Source organism: Ahaetulla prasina, chromosome 1 (genome assembly GCF_028640845.1).
Source record: "Ahaetulla prasina isolate Xishuangbanna chromosome 1, ASM2864084v1, whole genome shotgun sequence".
Lineage (NCBI taxonomy): Eukaryota > Metazoa > Chordata > Lepidosauria > Squamata > Colubridae > Ahaetulla > Ahaetulla prasina.
The window spans coordinates 205,017,458-205,036,708 of NC_080539.1; the positions used below are offsets into that span (position 1 = coordinate 205,017,458).

Sequence of the window (19,251 nt, forward strand, 5' to 3'; positions counted from 1 at the left end):
TGAGAATACCTGTTTCTAAATGCAGTTCCTTCTAGAAGCATACCTCTGCCAAAATAGCCCTAAACCACCTTGACCATAACCATGAATGAAATGAAAATAAGTAAATTATGGTCAATAATTAGCATGATTAATAACTAAATCAGAGGCATATAAATCATATTTTTAATTAACAATGGTTTTGTTGTAGCTGCAGTGAGAGAACATTTTTTTCCATTACTTCACACTTTCTGTTTACAAGCGCAAATGCTGCTGCTTCCCAAACACATTTCCTAGCAATACTAAGCAACAAATTTGTTTACTTTTCAAATTAAAATCAAAGTGTTATTTTTAACCAAGAGAAAAGATCTACAGTGAGCTATTACTTAAGAAACTGCCTTTTAATTATTAAACTATAACAGTGCCTTAATTTATCAAATTCCAAATCAGAGTATCCAAGCTGATGTGCATTTTAACTTTCAATTACTTTTTTTATTTCATTGGACATGATATTAGCATTTATTTTTTTAAATTACTGTCAGCCACACTGAAGGGGCAGAAATAGAACCTAACAAATAAAATTCCATCTTACCGCATATTTTCTATACCAGGCAGAAATCACAACCTGACTTTTTCTCATGAGAAGGAAATATGTGCGGCACTTCCAGCCCCTGTAAATTTTTTGGATTAATGTAGCCAAATCCTCAAGACGTTGCTTTCTTAGGTCTTCTAATTTGAAGAGCTACACCAATTTGGGAAAGAAAAACGAAACATAAAAATAAAAATGAATACATATTTACAATAAAAATACCTTGTTTTCTAAAGAAAGCTAGATTGGTGTGATGTCTAAAATATCAGGTCTTGATGTATTAATTCCTTTGGTTCAATTATGATACTCAACAGATGACTTTAGAATTTACGCATTTTTCAGTCTGATCTATTTTAGACCTGTTTTATGGAAGGAACAGAGAGAATTTCAATTTCAGAATGTAGATGGAGAGAATCACATTTAATTTTAATTATTGTTGTTGTAGACAATTATGCTAGTAGAACAAGCTACAATGCAATTCACTTTCCAATATGCAAGTTTTTAATATGATACAGTTTTCAAGGAGTCTGCAGAAAATACTAAAATGCTTGCTTCCATTTGCAGTTCAAATTAGTAAGATCATTATCATCTTCTCGGGAGGGAGGGGGGAGAGAGACACACAAACAAACATAAGCAATGTCTGTCTGTCTGTCCATCTTTTTATTCTGGCCTGAAGTTCAAGCTCTAGCAAATCACGTTTTGAGGAACAGGAAACTGTATATTTTTATGCAACAATGATAAAAAATAATGCTGCTCCATTAACCACCATCTTGTTTTCCCTAATTAACTTTGCCCTTCATTGCTTAATCAAATTAAAACCCTAGCATCTTAAATGAAATAAAATAGAGGGTGACCTTTATTCAAATAATTTGTCTAAAGTTAGGAATATTACTTCACGTACAGTTCTTGGATTGCGGATGAATATTTTTGATCTACCCAAGGAGTATTCTTCTTCAGGGACTTCCAACTCATTAAAAAGGATCTCAACCCCAATTCTAAAAGGCAAACAAACAAAATGCAAAACATCTTTGTCAAAACGTAGTCTCATATCTTTCATATGCTAAGCTTCCATATTATCCAGCACTTTATGAAAAGATAGCTTTGCTATATAATCACTTTTTAAAAATTAGCCAAGAATGTTTACATCTCAGGTTTTTAGAAAACTGTCTAACTATGAAAATGCTAACCACTGAATAGACATGATGGTGATAATGATTGAGAGTTAGATTTTTTAAACATATGGTTTTTTTGGCAGTCCAAGATTTTTTAAAAAATTTCCCAACTAGTCTCTCACCAACCAGTATCTCACTAACCAGATCCAGCCATGTGATTAACAAAGGTAGGCTAAGTGCTACCACCTGTATTTGTTTATATTCTGTTGAAATATATATTTTAGAGCAGGCTAATATAGGTATAAAGTACCGTTGAGTATAGGTATAAAGTAACACTTGGAAGGATACCAACTATTACATAAAACATTAGGAAAGGTGAGGAAAACACTCCCCAAATAATAAAATGTATAACATGTTAACACTGGTGCAATAGGACTGGGTGTTTTGTTAATATGATTTATTGGGTTAGGGATTTTCTGTCTTCTGTGAGTTGTATTGTGTTGGGGGGGGGTGCACTGAGGGAGCTCAACCAATCTCATTGCTCATATGTTGTGCACCGACAATAAAGATTTGAATTGGGAAAAAAAATAATATAAAAATGAAAAAAATAATTGTGCTAGAGCATTTTTACATATCCTTCTTGCCATACTTTCCACACCCATGTGCAAATAAAGGTAAATGTTTCCACTGTCCAGTCATGTCCGGCTCTAAAGGGCGGGGCTCATCTCTGTTTCTTAGCCAAGAAATGTTGTCCAAAAATATTTCTTTGTTCATGTGGCCAGCATGACTATATGCCAAGATGCATCGAACACTGTTACCTTCCCACCAAAGTGATATCTATTTATCTATTCGCTTTTGCATGCTTTTGAACTGCTGGATTCACAAGTGCAAATATGCCTCAAAAAAATGAGAAGCTAAGTTCAATTCTTCAACTTGTATTAGGAACTTGCATGCAATATGCAAAGCTGTCCCCTGAAACAATGATGCCATAGCCTTTACTCCAGATATATTTGGCAATCTATGATAGAGAAGAAACATGCATGAGCTCATGGTGGCGCAGTGGTTAGAGTGCAGTACGCAGGGTACTTCTGCTGATTGCCAGCTGCCTCCAATTTGGAAGTTCAAATCTCACCAGACTCAAGATTGACTCATCCTTTGGAGGTTGGTAAAATGAGGACCCAAATTGTTGGGGGCAATGAGTGACATAGAGGCACTCATTTGGCTTTCATTAGGTCAATGGAGAAGGAAAATGCTGCAAGATCCTTAACTATGATTGTAGATTGAAGTTTGGAATGTGCTATTTTGCTTTCTTTGCTCACACAGATTTACTGTCTGCTGAACATAAGCCTGGTTGAATGGTTCTCAGTACCATTCAATACTCAAATCATAGTTTCAGATACTTTCTGAACTGTCACATCAGAAGGAATATCAGTGCTGCAGCTCAACTGTTTAACCAGAACTAAGCAGTCAATGTTATGTCTCTTCCCAGGATGCATGTATTTCTGATAATTGTTACCTTGCAGGGCCTCTCCATTGTGGCCAGGTCTGCTTGCAAAGCATTTTGTATCTTTCAAGGCAAGGCTCGTAAGTTTGACGGAATGCATATCCTGCCCTTCTGACTCGGACATTTTCCATCAGACCTAAATATCGAACTTGATGGCACACAAGAGCATCACTGAAGATGTGTGCTGCTTTTTGGTCATTAGGTTTAATACATCTGCAAATCAAAGAATTGGTTGAAAAAAAGTGCAGTACATAGAACAGAAATCCATTACTCCCACCAATTTTGTTAGAAATTTTTATTTATTTCATTTTTTTAATTCATTCAATATATTGAGTTGAAATTGGTTTCTCCCCATCCAGATACTATAGCCTCCAGGCACCCAGTCAACACTGTGATTGCATCATTTGCCTGACTGGGATGGAGATGTGAATAACTAGGTAACATCATCACACCACATACTGGCAAATGATCTCACCCAGCAGTTTTATGTAAATGTTAAAGAGGAGAGGAGAGAGACCTAAACCTTGAGGGATCTCACACTGCAGGGGCCTGACATTTCCCATCCCGACTGAAACTGACCACAGAAAAAGGAGGAAAACCACCATAAAACAGTGCCTCTCACTCCCAGCTCCTGAACCTGACCATGGCTGATGGTATCTACAAGTGCAACCAATGCCACCTTGGTACTGTACCCCAGCCTGAATCCTGACTGAAAAGGGTCAGATGATCTGTTTCAGCCAGGGATCTCTGCAGCTAAATGCCAACCACCTCACAACAACCTTCCCAGAAATGAAAAGAGACTGGAAAAAAGTTATCTAAGGCTGCTGGAGCCAAAAGACTGGTTTTACAACCAAAGAAACATTATTTACAGTCTATTCATCTATTTTAGCTTAGAAGTAGAGTTTGTCTCTTGATGCAGAGGGGAAATGAAAAATGTATGTGTTCTACTTCCTCTTTGTCACCTGGAAAGTCCAACCCTCTAAGGAGCTAGAGATGCCTGAAAGAAAAAACCTGACATACGCTGTAGATTCTCCCTATGTCAATAAAAGCCTCTGTAGAATCATCAACTTTCCATGAAAATCTCTAGATCAAGCTCAGTAAATTGCACAAATAAATGTACAGCTTACATGAATTTGTATACTGCAACATACAAAAAATTCTATATAATGTATTCTAAAACAAGATTCGATGTATTCCATTAGATGAATGCACATTTCCCTTGATCCCTTTTATTTGTAACTTGTTATTCTCTCTAAAGTGTATTCCAATATATTCCATAACTATAATTTCCTAAATTTATAATATTCTGCGTTTTCATATCCAGGGAAAGACTATAGTGGCCAGAGCAGCTTTTTCTTTTTTTACTGAGCAGATTCTCCATTTTAAACTCAGTACATTTTTCCAAGATTACAATGTTCCATGTTTTTGAAAGAACAGTAATATTTAGTTGGTGGTTTTAAGTTTTTCCCAAGGAGCTATAACTTCCTTTAACAAGACGATGAGTTATAAACTCCTAATAAAATTGCTTAATCTGAAGAAATTAAAGTCTATGGACACCCACATTCCGAGCACATAGGCAGTTAGAGAAATGTAACATTAAGTAAGAATTGGAAGGAGAAAATTCTCATATGAAAAAATAAAGTCCTTGGAAAACCCTAATAGTCACTTCTGATTTTATTCCTAGCCCTTGGAAGTTTTCAGATTTCTTTTTAATGTTTCTGTTTTAATCTATGAGGCAGAATGTCAATTAAGTTTAACCAAACATGAACTGCTAATAGGCAAATCTTCAACATTCATGATATGTTTTAATGAGTATGTATGCACTTCCATGGTGTGTGTGTGTGTGTGTGTGTTTATACACACACACACACACACTCACACTCACAGATATAGATATAGCTATAGATAGGCCAGGCTATACTTCTGTGATAACATTGTTTTCAACAGTCTTAGAAACAGGAGTAAGGTATTCTTCATACTCCACTAATCTTCTTATTTCTAAATTTCTACCCCATTGGTTAATAGTACTTTTCCAGGCAGAAAAGCTATTTATACTGTTGTATTTTGATTATTCAACTAATAATAAAAATACAATAGCATAAATAACATAATAATACAAGTTCTAACAGCAGAGGTAAATTTCCAGGATAGTAAATAGAAACGGCTGTCAATTATAGATCGTTGATTGTAGATTAAATGGACCTACAGTATGTAAAATCTGGCAGAAACTGTAGTATTAACAGAATGTTGCTTGTTTTCTATCTAGATCAAGCACTTATTTGAAGCCACATAATTGTAATCCAGTCCAATCCAGTCCTCCTACAGCACTTTGCTGGCCGAAAACAGGCTGTGCGGAGGCCCGTGTGCAGCCTGTTTTCGGTCAGCAGAGTGCTGCTGGAGGCCAAAAATGGGCCATGAGGGGGCCTCACGTGGCTTCCGCGCGGCCCATTTTTGGCCAGCAGAGTGCTTCAGGAGGCTGTGGAGGCTGAAAATGGGGCTGCATGCAGCCACCCCGCAGCCCATTTCAGCCGGAAGAGGCACCGCGGGCTGATCCTTTTGATATTTTCAAGCCAGCCCTGCGGATCTTGAGTTTGACACGCCTGGTAGAGCAATTAGAACCATTAATTTATGGTGAAATTTCCCTTTCATCTTTGGGAAAAAAAAGATCAGATAAAATAAATCGCATCATATTTAGATCATATCCACTCAGTTGAGATACTATGAATATTCATACCAAGTCTTTTTGTAATTTAAAACTGGGACATATAAAAGTCAATTCATTAAAAAAATTACTTCTTTTCCAACTACATTGTATTCAGCTGATATAAATAAATCACTCTCTTTCTTGGTCTCATTTAGAGTATGAATTAAAGATTACCATTGTTTCAAGTGTAATTTCTTCATTTCCTGAGCTTTACCTGATGTAATTGGGATTTTTTGTTTGCAAGTTCTTCATCAATGTTGCCACAGAAACTTTGAACTGGGAACCTGCTGTTGGTGGCCTCTTTAAATTAATCTTGGCAGGGTTTCCTTCTGGAAATAGTGCTTTAATGAGGGAATGGTTGGCCTTCCACATAGCTTGGGACAGATCACGGTAAAGCAGGTCATTATTCTTGTCAACAAACCCTTCTACATGATACATCACCTAAAACAGCAAACCAAGAATTTAAATAAGCAATGGTGATCAATTCTGGGAGGGGAAAACACACCAAGAGCAAATTGATCACATTAACAAAACGACTATCTTTTTATATCCAGCATTAATTATAATAAAATTCCATCATTCTGAGGTCTTATTGGAGTTCAGAAGTTTCTACCATAAGCAAAGAGAAAGGATGTTAAATTGTACATCTCTCTTCAGTTTTGAAATTGCTGTAATGTTTGGGAAAGTATCGGAATGAAAATTACGAAAGGCAACTCATCAATGTATGTTGTTTCTCTCAGGTCTACCCTACCTTTATTTATTTATTAAATTTATATGCCATCCATCTCATGGTCAAGTGACTCTGAGAGGCTTAAAATATCATAAAACAGGAATATAAACCATTAAAATGTTAAAATTAAATATATTAAAAGTTAACAAAAACCAGGAACCCAAACAAAAATGGGATGGAGATGAGATCTACATCTTATTCCACCAATCACTTTCAGGATGAAAAAACCCCATGGGAGCCCCAAGCCAATTAGCAGAACCTGGTTTTGTGGCCCCTTCAGAGGTCAAGTGGCTCTCATCTTGAGGGGCAACATGTTCCAGAGGGTGGGAGCCACAGCAGAAAAGGTTCTTCTCCTGGAACCCACCAGCTGTAATTCCTTGACCAATGGAGTCCACAGCATACCCTTCTGCTGAAGTGAATGGGGCAGGTCAATCCTATTGGGGTGATATTTCATGGGATTTTATCTTTTTCATGGGGAGGAGCGGAAATGTCAAAAGCAAACATGTTTTCAAATATTCAAGGCTATTGGAAAACCTTACCTTGCCAGCATAATGTTGAATTCTGAAGCAACAGTGTGGGAGGGAAGTATCATTCAAGAAACGTGAACATTTGCTCATCCTGCTTTCAAAGTGTTGGTGAGTAGCACAGACCTGGTTCAATTTGTCTAAGAAGGTTTCATCAGTAACAGCCCCCGGCCGTAGACATTCTTCATCTAGCATAGCTAGGATTCCATTCTGATGCTGTTGGGTAATGTAACCGTTCATTTTATTATTAGGGCATAAATATTCTATCATATGCTTAAATAAATGCTTATACTTGATTGCATAATGATGAAAAGTGAATCAGATTTCAATAAGTCCAATTTTTTGTCTACTGATTTAGACCTCGTAAACAAGCATCAAGCAAACTATGTAACAAGCAGAAATAACATTTCTAAATATTATTCACCTGACTACGAGTTAATAATTGCTGTAAGAAAAAACATACAGCATACATGAAACTGAAATATTAAGATTTGGAGCTTCCTGTTAAAACTTTCTAAGAGATTTCCAGTCTACTTTCCCAGGTTGTGAACATCTATCTTTCCCCATTCCCCTGAAGATAGATGTACTACCATAAAGATGGATCATAGCTTAATAAAAAAAAAAAAGCCATACAATCCCATCACATAGAGTTTTAAATAGAGGCTATGCAATGATAACAGCAACACTGATTCCAATATGAATCATTATATCTGACTATCAAGACAAAAAAACTTCCCACGGTTTGAAGCTGATTTTAAGGCTGATTCACACTTAATGGATCGGCTGGGGACCTGTGTTCTGCAAATGCTCAAGAGAGTCTGAGAACGTTTATAAGAAACAAGCACACGGATAAGACAACTTCAGATTCAATTGTTTCCTGGGCGGAGAGATGGGTCTTCCTTGCATATCTTTCACAAAAAATTACCAATAATAATTTTAGGAAAACATTGGAACACAACGTAAGTAAGAAATTCAGATGGTATGACAATGATCACAATTTATCATAGCAAGACACAGAATACTCACTGAAGAAAATGATAGCATGAAACAGACAGCATTTGAATTGCCCCCTTACTCATGCAACGTTAGAGCCTCTTTTAAAGAATGAATTGTTAATATTGGCAAAAGCTCACTTTTTTTTTTTTTGGGCTATACTCTAGTACAGAATACAGGAGAGTTCTGCCTAGAACACTATATTTACCTTGTTTGATATAGAATAATATTGGTTTCTCCAAAAGACTGCACAATGTTCTTTATGGCCATATCTTACTAAATATTCAAAAGTTCTCTACAGGATTCTAACCCTACAGATATTCACAGATAGAACATGATTTATTGAAAAAGCCATAATTAGCCAATCCCTGTAATTTATTAAATTACGTAATCCATAACTCAAACCACAAAGGCTGGGCTTGACAACATACAGCCAAAACAAGTAATTTTATAGCTGTGAACCAGGCTAGTGTGATTTGTTCTTCCTAAGAAAAGTTCAGTAGAGACTCTCAGTTTGGGAAAAAGCTGATTCTTTGTCATATGCTAATTAAAGTATTTCTCCAGTTTCCACTGTTGCTGTGGAACTAATCTGACATGAGAAGGTCTGGATAGATAATAAGAATTGTTTGCACTTATATGCTTCCTTTCCAATGAAATGTTATTTACTAAGTAACAGAACAGTTCAGAAAACAGACATGCTCAGTAATGTCATTATTAACCAAATGGTACTATATATTTGTTACAAGGCAAAATATATCACTTAATGGATTGAGGTTTAATGCCTTGCTTAAAACAAATCTTTTCTTTTTTCCCCTTACTATATTTTTTTCCTTTCTACGTTTTGTGTATAAAAGTAAATAAAAGTGCAAATGATAATACATGAGCATTCACTGCCAGCTGAATTTTTGATAAAAATTTTTTTAACACAGATACAATAAACAACAAAACAATTCAAAAGAATTTTGCACGGAAGACTTACATTCTCTATAAGATCACAAATTATAGCATTGTTGAAATATTCAATGTGAGTCCATTCAATACCCTATAAAAATAAGGTTAAAAAACTGACAATCAAAATATGGCCAAATAATTTTTAACAACATAAATATAGAGGCTCCCCAACCATGAAAAGCTCTACCAAGTTCAACAGAACTAACTTAATCAAAAGCTGACACTTAGTCAACATGTACATAACAAAAATTATTGGACATCTGTAACTGAGTGGTTTCCCACCATTATGTTTATTTTTTCCCTATATAATTCAAGATTCTTATAAAGGCCTTAAAATTAGTTTTGTACTATACTCCCTGAGTATTCTTAAAGAATATTCTTGAACTAATCTAAAAAATAATTGCATAAGTATGTGTTCAACATGCTTCCCTTTCTTATTCCATGCTCTACAGCCTGGAATATGTCACCTGTTATGCAACACCAATCAAAGGAGATGGCATGATTTAACTGTATGCTTTATAGAATAGAATAGAATTTTACTGGCCAAGTGTGATTGGACACACAAGGAATTTGTCTTGGTGCATATGCTCTCAGTGTACATAAAAGAAAAGATACGTTCATCAAGGTACAACATTTACAACACAATTGATGATCAATATATCAATATAAATCATAAGGATTGCCAGCAACAAGTTATAGTCATACAGTCATAAGTGGAAAGAGATTGGTGATGGGAACTATGAAACTATTAATAGTAGTGCAGATTCAGTAAATAGTCTGACAGTGTTGAGGGAATTATTTGTTTAGCAGAGTGATGGCCTTCGGGAAAAAACTGTTCTTGTGTCTAGTTGTTCTGGTGTGCAGTGCTCTATAGCGTCGTTTTGAGGGTAGGAGTTGAAACAGTTTATGTCCAGGATGCGAGGGATCTGCAAATATTTTCACGGCCCTCTTCTTGATTCGTGCAGTATACAGGTCCTCAATGGAAGGCAAGTTGGTAGCAATTATTTTTCTGCAGTTCTAATTATCCTCTGAAGTCTGTGTTTTTCTTGTTGGGTTGCAGAACCGAACCAGACAGTTATAGAGGTGCAAATGACAGACTCAATAATTCCTCTGTAGAATTGGATCAGCAGCTCCTTGGGCAGTTTGAGCTTACTGAGTTGGCGCAGAAAGAACATTCTTTGTTGTCCTTTTTTAATGATGTTTTTGATGTTAGCTGTCCATTTGAGATCTTGCGATATGATAGAACCCAGAAATTTGAAGGTTTCTACTGTTGATACTGTGTTGTCAAGTATTGTGAGAGGTGGAAGTATGGAAGGGTTTTTCCTAAAGTCTACCACCATTTCTACGGTTTTGAGTGTGTTCAGTTCCAGATTGTTTTGGTTGCACCACAAGGCTAGTCGTACGACCTCTCGTCTATATGCGGATTCGTCATTGTCTCGAATGAGACCAATCACTGTTGTGTCATCTGCGAACTTCAGTAGCTTAACAAATGGATCATTGGAGATGCAGTCATTGGTATACAGAGAGAAGAGAAGTGGGGAGAGCACACAGCCTTGGGGGGCCCCTGTGCTAATTGTACAGGTATTTGATGTGATCTTGCTTAGCTTCACCTGCTGCTTCCTATTTGTTAGGAAGCTTGTGATCCACTTACAAGTCTGTTCCGGTACCTGTAGCTGGTTTAGCTTAGTTAGAAGAATGTCTGGAATGATGGTATTGAATGCTGAACTAAAGTCTACAAAAAGGACCCTTGCATAGGTCTTTGGAGACTCAAGATGTTGTAGGATGTAGTGCAGAGCCATATTAACAGCATCATCTGTTGATCTATTTGCTCGGTATGCAAATTGCAAGGGGTCTAAGAGCGGATTCGTGATGGTTTTCAGGTAGGAAAGCACTAGCCTTTCAAAGGTTTTCATGACTACAGATGTTAGAGCAACTGGTCTGTATGGTAGACCAGTTATGGTAGTAAGATATTTAAAGCTGGCAATATATAAACCATACTTAAACAGCCATAGAATGCAAACTGAATTTTCTGGATTATAAACCCAGACAGTTTAATTTACTAAAACAGATATTCTAAGACTGTGGAGGGATACTATGATTGCCTTACATTCTCTTCTCAATAGTTAATCATGTAGTAGGATTCTTTTAAGTACAAGAAGAAGACCAGCAATATCTGGCTTCTTTCAAAGATCCACTGCTTGCCTTAATTCAAGCATGTTTTAGTAAATTGTCATGTCCTAGAATATCCAGTTTTTCTAAATCCTAAGAAAACTACTGCTGCAAGTTAAGATTTGTATGGACATTTCAATGTAACTTTTTCCTCATTAGCCTTAGGTGGTCTTGGAACCTGCTCTTTAATTTTAGATTATATGAAATTAAAGGTTTTACAAACAGAAGACCATATATAAAAAGAGTTAAATAGATAAACCTTTATTTTTTTATTCTTTCTGAAAAAGAATGCCAATTAAAATTATTTTAAATCTTCTGATAAAGGTGTATATATATATCTCAAAAAACAAGGGAGGTTTTTCGTGTTGTTTTTGCATCCTCTCTCTCTCTCCCAATCACAATTATTCTTTTGGAGCCTCAGATGGGAGCTTTATATTTGTTAGAAACGCAGAAATTGCTAATGCTGCTAAACCAAACTGAGTGCTCTTGAATAACTGCCAGATGTGTTTCCATTCCATTCCTCAATCTGTGTCAATTTCCCATGCACTTAATTGAAACAGATCCAAATTCCTTCAGTGCAAAGCCTTAGGTCAATAAACACTTTGCACATCTTGAGAGTGTTTCTAAGGAAATGACTGTTTCACCTCACAAACCCCTGAGATTTATCTGCCTTTAATCTTCATCTTCAGGAGGACAGATGCTCAGTTTAAATGACTCCATCAGAACAGAATAGGTTACACTTTGGTAGTACTAATTTTTTTGTAATGTCATCAAATAAGTCCTGCGTGTGATACGGAGCATCACAAAAACACATTTTATATTACCTGTGCAATATTCTGGATGTTCACATCTATGCTTCCAGGATAATCTCATGCTTTGCTACTTCTTGGATCTCAACAAACCTTTTGCCAACCTTTACAATTTTCATTTGTGCCTTTTGGATTATTAATTTTGTTTCAAAGCTAACCCTTACGATTCATTAACAGCTGTCAGTATAATGGAACAACCTCATATCTTACAAGACTGGCAAGGAACAACTTTTCCAAAAGTTAATAAAGGCAGATAGAGGAAGCTACTTATGGCAGGACTGGGAAGTTACACAGGAAACAAATATATACCTCTCGTATATATTCTTCTTGCTCCTCCTTTAGAGTAAGCTCAATGAAGATCTGCTGCAGTTTCTCATTGCAGTAGTTAATAATAAACTGTTCAAAACTGTTATCCTACCCAATAAAAGAAAAAAGTGTCATTAATCACACTTGGAAGGGTTATAAATCAAAAGACTTATAGCCTGCAAGCCATTTTTACAATTTACTATCTTATGATAATCATATTATATCAATATATCATTCTGTAAATTACCTAATGGACTTCAGTCACACATATAATCACTTTCTTTTTGGTACTGGTAGCACTACAACTAAAGATTTAAGGTTTGTTTGTTTTTTTAATTTTTCTCAAGAAACCAATTTCTCTTAAAACCAGTACAAGCAACATACTGCAAAAGAAGTAAAAAACACACAGCAAGGGTCATAATAAATAAATAACTATAAATATGATAGATGATAGATAGATAGATAGATAGATAGATAGATAGATAGATAGATAGATAGATAGAGCGCTATCTCAAATACATGACTCTGGGTGGCATGCAATTAAAACCATCTAAAAAAATACAAGAATTATATATAAAAACAATATAAAAACATTAGCAACACTATCAGTAACTGAGCTATAACAAGAACCTCCAACAGTAATTAATACTGGACAGGTTCTTCTGCATACCCAATCTCCAAGCACAATGGCAATACCAAATATTTACAGTCTTACAAAAACACAGTGTAATATTTTTATTAAGGCAAAGAATTGCTGTTCCTCCAGATGGCAGCCGGGGCCAAATTACTTCAATTGTTAATACAGTTCACAGATAGAAATTTTCAAACTTTTTAAATTAGAAGAACAATTGGAAGAACTGTCACAATGAAGCATACATTTATATTCCAAAGAAGATGGATAGATCTGAAAAATATGGATCCCTATTCCATTCAACCAATAACAACTGGAAGGCTATGGTTACCAGTATATTTTAAACTGCATATCATTCTAAATTTATAAAGATAAATACACTGCTATCACTAACTACTGAGCTTTTACAATGTTTCATTGTAATGTTTTTGCTGTTCCTGAATAACCCAATAAACAAATTTGAGTCTTAAAACTTACTTAATAGGTACCTTTACATTGTTCTCACAATACTATCATCATTACTTGAATTATTATTACTCATATCTTAAACACACCCCATATTGTGTCTCTTATTATTACTATTCATCCTTACCTTTACTAAGTATCAGTATATGGATATTGAATTAACTAAAGAATTATTTTGAATTTATTACTGTTATTTCTGTCTGTTGTATTTATCTACAGTATCCAACAAATAAACCTTCCTTTTTACACTCCAGTATTCCCTAGTCAGGGTAAAGTATCATATATATATTTAAAGTATCATCAGGTTTTTCCATTGCTTTCATTTAAATAAAAATGGATGTAAAGTGATTGGATAAGAATCATATAGCCCTGCAGCCCTAAATAGATAATAGGATTCAGCAAGGAACAGCCAATGTTTTTTTTTAAAAGAAACATGAAAGCATTCACATAACAGCAATGAACTAAAACTAATTATTTCTAATATAAGGAATCTACAGGGAATCTAATTAACTCGACATCATCCTGCTGAGAATAGCAAGGTACATTGTTTCTTCAAGCTAAGTACTTCCTTAATTTTAAGAGGAAGCTACAGTAGTTCTTGAGTTATGACAGAAATTGGGACTAGGATTTCCATCACTAAGCGAAGCAACATTTCCTATCTAATGCCTTGTCTTATTCAAGATTTTCAAAAGAAAAAAACCCAGAAAATTTGTTAGCATTGTATAATCATGCTAAGTTTTTGTTAAAAACTAGTATTTTAGAAGCTATTTGTATGTATATAATCAGGCAGTCCTCACCTAGCAACCATACATTCAACAACTTCTTTTAGTTACAATGGTGCTGAATGAGGAGGCTTATGATTGGTCCTCAAATGTGCAGCTGTTGTGCTATCCCCGTGGTCCCATGATTGCCGTTTGCAACCTTCACTGCTGGTTTCCAACAAGTAAAGTCAATGGGGAAGCCAGCAGGAAGTAGCAACTTGCAGTCACATGATGTCATACTAAATGACCATGCATGATTTATTTAACAACCACAACCAGAATTTCCATTGTAAGTAAGTAGATATAATGTTATGTGAAAATAACCTGGAAGGGTGAGGGGAAGAGACACTTCCTAGGAACTGATCAGACAAGAGGAGTCCACAGTTGCTTAATGGACAGAGAAAGAAACTTAGGAAAGACAGATTTTAATGGATCAGGCAGGCAATGGGAGATTTCAAACTTATAAAATTCTGTTCTTACAATAAAGCAGATTTAGCTCATCTGGTCACCTTTTCTATTTGGCTTATGTGAGAGGGCTGACAACATGGTCATGGGATGTATTATTTTTTTGTTTTGTGTCCATATTGGTTAGCAACAGTGTTGCCAGTCCCTGTTATGATCATTAACTGAGGACTATCTGTATCATTAGAGATAGTTTTACAGATTAATTTTAAAAAAATCCAGCAACTCCATTCATTAAATTTTAGGGATAGAGACAGTTTTTTTTTATTAAACTTTTTAAACTAAAAACTATATTTCAAAGTCATGTTTATTCACTCTAAATAAAACCACTGATTTAAAAAATCAATACTCTGTATGTTTAGGTCTGTAATAGTTATTTTATATTTTATCAATTATAAGTGCATGTCTAATCATGTAAATCATGAATGTAATAACCCTATGTTAGATGTAGATATACTAATTAGAAAATCATTGCAGCTCTGAATTTAGCATCTTCTCAGTAACTATCTTACATTTCTCCTAGTACCTTTAGTAAAAAAAAATGTATAATCTGTTCTGAATACACAGATCTTTTTTCAGCCATAAAAGTCACATGGTTCTTATTTGTACAAAGTGTTATCCAGGAGTGGCTTCTAAGCAAACATGATGTGTGCAACAGATATGTAAACCTATCTGAGGAATTATTGAAGAGACAGATAAATTCTTCAATTTAAAAAATTAAACAATTTGCCAATTAATTATTTGTGTGTTTCAAAATGTGTTGGCAATAATTAATCTCTCTTTGCCCCCCCAAGGAATAAATACGAACTTATGATGCAAACAAGCTTCAATATATAACTTAAATCTACAGTATTTAAAATCAGTTCAAAAATATTTTCCCATACGAACAAAATTACTAGCAACTCTTTTTGTTTGCTATTTTTTAAAATAATAATCTGAATTTATATCTGATCAAAATAGTGTGTTTCATCCTAGACAGTTTAACCAGTCATTATTTACTGAGACTTCTTCCCCTATGTTAATTAATTCTTTAACTATTGTATGCTGAGTTCAAAACCTTTTTAGAAGACGGAGAGTTCAAACAAGTAACTACATTGTATTTTGCTAACAAATTAGTTTGGAGTAAAGAAAATACCTCAAAAATTTCAAAGCCATAGATGTCCAAAACCCCCATTACTTTCTTCCTTACTTTGGACTGTGCCTGTAGAAAAAGTTATTATTTTCATGATTAATAATAGATGGCAGCAAGATAGATCAATAAAAAGTAGTGTAAATTTAAAAATATCATATGGCAAACATCAGAATTCCCCAACCTTTCCAGGTTGGCGGCCCAGAGCAGGGGGGAGCAGGGGAAAGAGGGGATGATTTTTTGGGAGGGTCAGGCGCATGTGAGTGTGCGTAAGTACCCACAATGTTCATGGCAACACAAGTGCGAGTGGGGCCATAAACGCCCGCAACGAAGCTTGTGAGTGAAGCCGCAAGGGCCCATAACATTTGAGTGGGGCCGCAAGCACTTGCAGTGACACTTGCACAAGTGGGGCTGTGTGCACACTCAGACGCATGCACACCAGCAGGCCACTCAAGCAGCCTGGTATCAATTAGGCATGGCCCAGTAGTGGGCCATGGTCCACAGGTTGGAGACCCTGTTACACATATTGCTTATATGCAAAAATAGATGACCATTTTATTTTATGTGCTGTCATTGAAATTTTATTGCATTTGATGAGCTATACCTTAATGCTTTCATTGATTCTGGTAACAAGCCAACAAAACAGTCTACTGTAAAGATTCTTTGCCAGAGCATCCCGAGCATAATAAGCCTAGTTAAAAGAAAGAAAAGAATCAAAAACATTTAAGATAGATTAAAGTATTTTCTGGTGTTGGCACAGCATACGGTGGCAAGAATCAACAGCCACCCATTGTCTGTAGATGTGCTTTAGGGAAAGTTTTTTTAAAAAAATACTAGCTTAAGCTTTTTGCAATACCTGTTACTGAAGGGGGGAAAAAAAGAACTTACTACTGTAATTATCTGGCTTTACCTGAGCCACATTTAAAGTTGTAGATACTTTTTCCTGCTTGGCTTCAACAGTGCGGAAGCTAAAAGCTCTTTCCAGAACTGACTGATCAATGCCTGTCAACTCGCATATTTCTTTAAGCTCTGTGGAAAAGAAGAATCGTAACTTGAAGCACACACAGTTTGAGGTGAGTTTTATTGTATTTTCAAAAAATATTTATTCACTTGAACAATACTTTCTGTTTTACAACTGGCTAGGCAAAACAGCTTCATCTGCCTTATTCTTTATTTCCTTATTTTGACTCTGCAAACAACTGCATAGAAATAGTAAGCATGCATTCAAATTTGCAGAACGATGTTGTATTTAACTTTCTACCATGTAGAGGGTGTGTCGTCTTCTTTTACCTAGTGATTCACTGAAACATACAATTTGACAAAGGATGCTTGGCTTTGCACACAAATGTAGCTTTTACTGATTTCCTTTCTAAAATGTATTTTTAAATATCTGCCATGCCATCTAAAATTATCTGTAGCTTTTTTAAATACAAAACCTGCCCACTTTAGCTACTTTCTACCTACCAAGGAAACTGCTTTGCCCAAGGATGAAAATACTTTTGAGTGAAAATTGAACGCTATATTTTTAACAAACATGCTAAATTTACTGTTGCTTCATCCCAACACTTCTAGATAGAGGACAAGATGCAAATTAAAAACCCCAAGTATCTGAAAGAGTCTTATCCGAATGTTTCATTCCATCCCTTATTCCATTTTAAGACATTATTATTAAATTCAAACTCTACGACTACAATGTTACCCAGTCATTGTTTTTCTGTCCAACCTATTTTTCTTTCATTCTTGAGTACATAAAGTACAGTATTTAAGGGATTTTGTATTGTTTCCAATATCAGATACTGCTTAAGTCCACTAAATAGATAAAATTAAGTCGGTAATTTTAAGACTGGGTAAAGTAGAAAAAGGTTAATGCGGTATAAGAAAATGTGGTTTTTATTTTGTACATGCTTATCTTCTACAGACTAAACACAAACCAGAAAACCTTCAAAGAACTTGAACAGTAGCACGTAAGTATTTTTTTAAAGATTTTTTTAAAAAAAATCTTGTCTGCTGAAGAATTCTGAACAATTTCAAACTGACAGAAAAATACCTAGTATACTAATAAGGATTCTGTAATAAAGATTCTGACATTGACTTTGAAATTAATACATTTAGAAACAAGCCAAAAAAACAGGTAGTACTGTAAACCAATGGAGATAAATATTACTTAATTAAACTCTATTTTTTGAATTACCATTTTTATCTTTGATTTTACTTTCATCTAATCCATTCACACGAGATTCTGGTTTAAATTCAATGTTTCCCAGTTTTAAAACAGCAGCAACAACTTCAAATACTGACTGGATCTCGTGGTCCATAAATCCCACGATCTGCATGGCATTCTAGAAGATGGAAATCGTGTTTATTACATTTTCACCTTTTCCTCCTTCCTGGTAGCTGTTTCCCACTGCACCCAATTTATTTTATTTTCACAGCCAACTAAGTAGTATCTATTTACTTTTCTATATCACTTTCATTAACAAAAGCATACAGTGAAATGTTTTAGAAGAACAGTACAAAACAAAATCAACAAGATAAACATTAAAGCAGAAAGAGAAAGTAAAAGCAACGGTAAGTTAAAAATCACAGCACTATTAGCACATTATGAAAAAGTCTTAAAGTATTAAAAACACCTTTGTCTCTGCATTGAAAAAAACAGTAAGGATCGTGCTTGGCAGAACTTACAGGACAGAATGTAGTAAAAAAGGGGGCTAATACTGGAAAGACTTGCTTTCCAGGGGGCAGCTTCAGCATGGGAAGACAAGTGGAACAAGGCATTAGAGCAGGGGTGTCAAACTGGTGGCCTGGAGGGGGATGCGTCACGCACAGGCCACGCCCACCCCAGCTCTTGGAAGGGGAAAAGTCACGAAATGTCATGTGACGGCAACATAACATGGCGAGTTTGACACTCATGTGTATAAATAGGAACAAAAAGAAGGAGGTGTATGGATTACAGGAGTTTTGTTTTAAATTCACACAAGATTTTATTTAGAGAGCTAAGATTTAAATTTATATCTCAGCTGGCCCAAATGGCTCTCATTGTATAGTCATATTAGAATTTTATTTAACCTATAGGTGTCACTAGAAATAATTTTTCATTCACAGTTAAATGTTTTAATTACCGTTTGGTTTCTTCTTTTTAAAATGTGAATTTATTTAGAAGTGTAGAACCCCTCTACATTCATTAAATCAATGTAGCAACACATTTTAATTAGAAAAAACATTAAGAATAGTCAAACATTTCTAATCTGAGTACATCTATTACAATCTAACTACTCACAGCTGATGTTAATTTTTATTTAGGATCTGAATAAAATATATGAAAGCAGGGAAATTTAAAAATGCAGCATCCACAAACCATTCTCATGGTTTTATGTTCCTGATCCACGTCATTTCAACACAATTAGGCTACTAAGCAGGAGATTATTTATTCACTTAT

The 19,251-nt window shown here is 35.2% G+C and overlaps 1 protein-coding gene across 3 annotated transcripts in view; it reads right to left on the minus strand.

The window, feature by feature from the left end:
* MYO1B (myosin IB) overlaps positions 1 to 19,251 on the minus strand; it is a 143,104-nt gene that overhangs the window by 23,315 nt on the left and 100,538 nt on the right. For all 3 annotated transcript variants that reach the window (XM_058188443.1, XM_058188433.1, XM_058188427.1), the window contains exons 10-20: positions 18,007 to 18,154; positions 16,726 to 16,844; positions 16,420 to 16,506; positions 15,822 to 15,887; positions 12,371 to 12,475; positions 9,112 to 9,174; positions 7,155 to 7,355; positions 6,100 to 6,326; positions 3,194 to 3,394; positions 1,467 to 1,560; positions 569 to 718 (exon numbers count right to left, since the gene is read on the minus strand). In XM_058188443.1, the coding sequence (XP_058044426.1) occupies positions 569 to 718; positions 1,467 to 1,560; positions 3,194 to 3,394; positions 6,100 to 6,326; positions 7,155 to 7,355; positions 9,112 to 9,174; positions 12,371 to 12,475; positions 15,822 to 15,887; positions 16,420 to 16,506; positions 16,726 to 16,844; positions 18,007 to 18,154 (1,461 nt within the window). The remainder of the gene's footprint in view (positions 1 to 568; positions 719 to 1,466; positions 1,561 to 3,193; positions 3,395 to 6,099; positions 6,327 to 7,154; positions 7,356 to 9,111; positions 9,175 to 12,370; positions 12,476 to 15,821; positions 15,888 to 16,419; positions 16,507 to 16,725; positions 16,845 to 18,006; positions 18,155 to 19,251) is intronic.